Source organism: Lynx canadensis, chromosome B1 (genome assembly GCF_007474595.2).
Source record: "Lynx canadensis isolate LIC74 chromosome B1, mLynCan4.pri.v2, whole genome shotgun sequence".
NCBI lineage: Eukaryota > Metazoa > Chordata > Mammalia > Carnivora > Felidae > Lynx > Lynx canadensis.
Genome location: NC_044306.2, coordinates 146,120,892 through 146,126,891, shown reverse-complemented (window position 1 = coordinate 146,126,891; position 6,000 = coordinate 146,120,892). Strand labels below are relative to the sequence as shown.

Here is a 6,000-nt window from a genome sequence, read left to right as displayed (position 1 = left end):
TGGGTGAGAAGCCACATCGCAAGCCACCAGTCTCAGACTGTCCCCCCGCCCCCCCCACTTCGCACAGCCCGCGGCCAGGGTCTCCGCCCAGCTCCTGCCAGTCGCGGAGTTTCTTCTGCCCCGTCCCGTTCAGAGCTTGGTTCCTGGCCCCGCCTCCCAGTGTGTCTCGGGCCCGCCCCCAGCCCTGAGTTTGGCTCCGGGCCCCGCCCCGGCATGGCGCCCGGAACCGGCTGCCGCAGGGACCCGCTCTCCGGCCCGGCCGCGTGGGGGCGGAGCCCGGCCTGCAGCTGCGAGGACCGCAGCGCCGGGAGGTGGAGTCTCCGTCCGGAAGCCGGCGATTCGCGGCCATGGCAGTGCCGGCCCGCGGCTTTTCCCTGCTCCGCCGTCGCCTGGGCCGCGTGTTGATGCTCGGCGGGAGCGTGGTGCTGCCCCTGGGGGCGCCGGGAGCAGCCGGCTGCGCGTCCCGGGGTTTTCGGAGCAGCGGCGTGAGGTACGAGCGCCCCGAACGCTCGCTGCCTTCGGGTGTGGGTGCCCGCGCGTGCGGAGCCGCGGGCTGCGGGCGGGGCGGCGAGGCGCGGGCTGCTGGCGCCGGCCGAGCTCTCCCGCGTCAGGCCAGCGGCTCGGGCGGCCGCGCGCCTCCGCAGGGCTGGGGGGCGAGGCCTGCCTAGGCTCCGAACTTGACCTTGCGGGCCTCGCGGACTGGTCGCGTCGACCTCAAGTCGGGCAACTCGGACGAGGTCGGCTTTGGGCTCTGGCGCCAAGAATATTCTTACTTTGCAGCAGGTACAGTGGAGTGATTTAGGAAGACATTGGAGGCCCTCAGGAAAGGTGCCCGAAAAACAGGTGGTCTGCACGTTTCTAGCGGTTGCTTTGGTTTGGTTATTGTTGTGCTTTGTAAACAAAGGAGTGGGCATTGTTCAGATGGTTTGCTCGTGTTTGGGATTCTGAATTCCTTTGTTGATGGGAACTCCGAGGTCTCATTCAGCCCTAAAATTCGTAGCGATTTCACAAAATCAAACATAATCTTGATTTCTCAGTCTTTTTCTGTGTGGTGCTTCCTGAACTTCTTCAATCTTAACATTGAAGTAGTCAGTCTTAGAATCATTGCATCTCTTTGGACCCCGTTGCCGGCTAGTACACTGCGCGTACGAAACGTGTTTTAACTCTTCTACACCGTGGTGCCCCGGCCTCTTCGCGTTGCCGTCATCTACTTGTTGGAGTTGCAGACTTAGACTTAAGAATCTAAAAATATATTCCCTTGACCCAGAGCCAGCGAGTCGACAAGAGATTCAGTTTTCAGACTTTCAGACTTTCAGGCTTCCAGTATTGCACGTTCACGGCACTTCTATGAGCTCAGAGATTGTATCTTACTTATCTTTTTGCATCCCCAGTGAGCAGCACAATACCTGGAAGAAAGTAATAATGTGGAAACATAGCTACTACTTATTTCATTTTAATTGATTAACTCATCATTTTATACATATATTTGTCTCAGTCTTGAGTGACTAAAATAATAAAGAATATTTCATATTGGGTTTACTCTAGACGTGTTTCCAGTGATTAGCTCTTCCACAAAGATAGGAGAAAGTAACTGATTCTGAGTTCTGGTTATGAAAGCTGTATGGTCTCTGCAAGGATTTGCCAGTTGTTTCGGAATTACCAGCTGTACTCCCTAGGGAAAGCAGATTCTGTAGAATGCTGTTTGAATTGCAGAATTGAAGGTATTATGTACTCTAGTCACTCTAGGTAATTATGTTTTGAGTTTCATTTGTTCTAGAGCTGCTTTGCGGAGTGAGGATAATCTTTTCCAAATTACATAAGTTGTTGAATTTCCCTTTGTCAACTTGGTGTAAGGGACCCATCACCCCAATCCTCTCCATGGGCGTTGATTGAGAGTCACAACGGTTATAACCCAAACATCTGCTTGTAGCCACTTGCTTCGTACAAATGTGTGCAAGCAAAGGGATAATTCAGATCTTTTAGATTATATTTAATTGTCTCTTTATAATTTAAAATAGTTGAGTGCAATAGTTTTGGAAAGCTAGTCTTAATAAAAAGGAGTATGACTTTCAACCCAGCTGCTTTAGGCCCCATTTGATATAGATAACAGCTATAAATAGTACTTTGGATAGTCTTTATTTTTCTTAAGGCAGCTCTAATCAAGTTAGGATAGGGTGGTGTTTTTGACTTCCTCTTGGCACTGAATACCATCTGTGAAGGTGAAGTTGGCTGTCAGGTTGAGAAACACCTGTGGACTGCTGGGTCTCGGGTGGGGAGGAATTCGGACAGTGTGTTGATGCTTATTGGTGTCTCTTTTCTCTTCTAGGACCAGCAGAGAGAAGAGATTCCATCTTCCAGAGGTCGCCACTGTCTGCCTCCCCACTTGTCCCCATCCTCAGTCATCTTTTTTAAAATATATAGCTACTTATTAGTTGTCTAGTTCTTCGTAGTGAATGTGCTTTATATCTGATATCATTTCTATTGACTTGAAATTTGAGCCTTAGTGTTATTTTTACTGAAAATTATCTTGGAGTTTGATAAACTCCTTCCCCAGTATTGACTCTTCTAAATTAACAGATTTATTAGTTTCTGAGCTCTATGGAGCTTTAAATGAAAATGAAAAAACATTTTTGATTCTTTTTCATATGTTTGACTAGATACCTATGATAGCGGAACATATAATGCTTTTTTACTTAAGTTTTTTTTAATTGGAATTTCAAGAAGTAATCTTTGACAGAATTTGAAAATTATAAAATCTTGAAGTATCATTTAAGTTTTCTCTTATTTTTAAAATTTACAGTGAGTTTTTTTTTCTTAGTAACTTATGAGAAATTAGATATTATTAATTGGAAGAAAATATATTTACTGTCAAAGAAATAAATAAGCCCTTCTATTTGTTGCCCACTATTGTTCCTTGAAATGAATTACCTAAACAGCCAAAAAGTTAAAAATAAAAAAAATTTTAGTGATTAAGTTTGTACTATTTTGCCTTGCTGTGTGAGTGTACAACTCAACATGTCATCGGATTATAAATACCACATGAGTCTTTGGCCCAGTGCTTTCCGTGTATGGAGCTAGGCAGAAGCGGTTCCCATTTGGAGGGGAAGGTACAGACCTTATACGTTAATGCCACGGTCAAAGCAGATTTGCAGATATCCTGAAACAGGGACTTCCCAAATGCTGCTTTAGATCATCCCCCCTGAACTCATTTTTGTAATTAAATGGGTATCCTAAGCGTTTATCCTATTGCAAAGTGATTTCCTAAAATCGTAAAATCATAATTTGGCACTCCCTCCTGCTAAAATGCTATTTAGCATTTGTAAAATTGTGTGTACCAGCCTACAGCTCTTGACAGAAACCTCACCTTTCTTTATGTCTTGTTGCCAATGGCTTTATAAATTTTGCAGCTAGGCCAGCATTTTGAAGCTAGTAAAAGATACTGGTTTATGTTAGTTGAATATTCATGGCTCATAGAGGGGGGAGTTGAATTTAATAACTGAAAAACAGACTCAAGTTTATCAGTAAGGCTGTTCATTTTTATTCAGATTCTCCCCTCTAGTACTTATTCAGTGTTTCCATCTCTGCAATAGGATTATTTGATTTAAAGGTCCTCTTACCCTCGTGGGAAGCTTGAAGGACCCAGACTCCAGTTAGGACCTTTACTAAAGCTGATTTTCCACAGACTGATTTCAACTAGGATAAGAGTTCCAATGAGTAGCAAAAGCAGTTTCTCAAAATCCTATTTTGTTGGAAAATGTGATTGTGCGGTTTTCCTGTCTTAATGCCTTACCTATTTAATGAGATAGCTGTTGCTACGGTATTGATTTCTGAGCAGTTCTCAGTGTCACTTTAAATTTAGAATCTAAATATTTCACCATTTACTATCTTATATCTGAGTTCTATGTCTGTATCCCAGCTGTTCAGAGATAATGTGTTCTAATGTAATATCTCCAAAATCAAGTTTTCTGATTAAAATGGATCAATAGATGAAAAAAGACTACTATTAATCTCAGATCTTGTTACTTAGTCATGGTTTTAGGGATAATTTAGCAGTTTCTTTAATGATCTGAATCTTTCTTTTTCGAATGTTATCTTTTTCATGTTAATACCTTGATGGGATGATAAAAACAGTAGGAAAAAGACAAAAACACTTAATTTTCCATGGTCACAGACTCTTAACGGAATTCCATAGAGCCGATGACAGTTTTTAAAGATAGTTTGGCTTGGAGAGGGAGGTAGAGGGAGGGAGGCACTTGGGAGAAATTTGAAATGTCAATTGAGTGGGATAAGTTAATGATTAGAATAAATGGGATTAACTATTAAGAAGTGCAATTTGGACCAGAGAAAAATACACCTAAAAGGTAGGAAATTTTGTGGTCAGAATGGAACATAATCTAACCCTAAATTAGTGTCTGAGAACTCAGGGTTGGGTATTATCCAGCTACTCCACTTAACATTACATCAGTGCATTCCTGTGTTGCTACTGTTTTTACTAACATTTTATTGGCTACATTCTATTACATTAAGTCTGTTGGTCATAACTTACATAACCATCTTGCTATCGTTTAATGTCTAGTTCTTAGAACATAGGAAATCATGTATTCTCAGATTCAGGTCATGGTCTTGTCAACATCATACCAATGAGGTTTGTTCACTTAATGATCCGAAAATGATCTATGTAGGTTTCTGTAATTACGTTACAGAGTGTGCCTAGAACCAAAAGACTATCCAAAGATTCATAATTCTAAAGTTAGGGTATATATAGTTTAAATTAGATGTCTCGTCCCCACTTTGGTTATGAAAACCTGCGATGAATATCATTTTGCCTTTAAGTAATCCAGTGTGTTGTTGAAAAATAAATTCTTATTAGTGTTTAGTGAGCCTTTACTCTGTGCTGAGATTTTTTGCATAAGTATATCCTTTTATCCTCACAACAGCTGAAGTAGACTATTAGTATTACTAATTAGTAGATTGTGTGATTGAAGCTTAGAGAAATTAAATAACTTGCCCATGTTAACAGTAAATAAATGGTGAAGACGGGGTTTGAACCTGAATGGTCTACCCAGTGCTTTGCTCTATAAGTAATTTGGCATTGTTGACATATCACTATTGTTGTTCCTCTTTTTGAAAACATTTATCAAATGTTGTAGAACTTTTGTGAATCAGGAAAGCTAATTTTGCATATAAATCTTAAAAATATTTTGTCAGAAAAAAATCATCTTGTCAGATTCCTCTAATGAAGGGTATTTCTTAACCTGAGACTTTCTGGATAGATTTTAGGGGATCCATAACTTAGATAGGACATCACTAACCTCTAACAAATTTAGCGTTTTCTTCAGTTGTGAATGTTGGCAACAAACCACAGTAATATTAGCAGTATTTCAGATATTGCCAATAAAAGTCGGAGATACTTTAATATTACAGAGTTGGTGCAAAGATCTCAAAATATCATACACAACCACTGCTTTATTATGGTAGTTATTAGACCTGCCACTACATGCTGTTATTTATGCTTAAAAAAAAGTGAGAACAATATTTCAGTAAAACTGGTTTCCTTATAAACGTGTATTTTATATTAAACATTCAAAAGATTGTTCTGAGAAGTTGTCCCTGTGATTGAGCAGACTGCCCAAGGGTTCTTATGTTACAAACTTAGCATCTAAGATTCTGAAAAGCATAGATGTTGTTTTAGGTAGCTACTGATGTTCTGATTTACACATTAGGGTCCTGAAGAGTTGAGTTGAAAATTGAATAACAGATTATGCATGATGAAAAGAACTTGCTCTAGGTATGTTCTTATTGACTTATAAAGCGTAATTTCTGATAAAATAACTTTAAGGTGTAAGTATAGTATTTAGGATGTGAAGTGAAATGATTGTAAAAGACCATAAACTTAACATTCCTAAGTATTCATTCACTTAAAACATTTTATTTACTTCAAAGGCTCCTAGTAGTTAGTGATTGGTTTTATTCCATATATAATTTTGCTGCCTGGTTCCC

General features: G+C 40.6%; 1 protein-coding gene across 3 annotated transcripts in view; it reads left to right on the top strand.

Moving 5' to 3' along the window:
- The first annotated feature begins 320 nt into the window (after nucleotides 1-320).
- Nucleotides 321-6,000, top strand: part of MTHFD2L (methylenetetrahydrofolate dehydrogenase (NADP+ dependent) 2 like) — a 139,139-nt gene continuing 133,459 nt past the window's right edge. The window contains exons 1-2 of one of the 3 annotated variants that reach the window (XM_030313681.1): nucleotides 321-490; nucleotides 2,327-2,439. In XM_030313681.1, the coding sequence (XP_030169541.1) occupies nucleotides 348-490; nucleotides 2,327-2,432 (249 nt within the window). In that variant the 5' untranslated portion in view covers nucleotides 321-347 and the 3' untranslated portion in view covers nucleotides 2,433-2,439. Of the gene's footprint in view, nucleotides 491-2,326; nucleotides 2,440-6,000 lie in introns of those variants that run through there. The other 2 variants (XM_030313680.1, XM_030313682.1) reach the window with 2 other exon arrangements.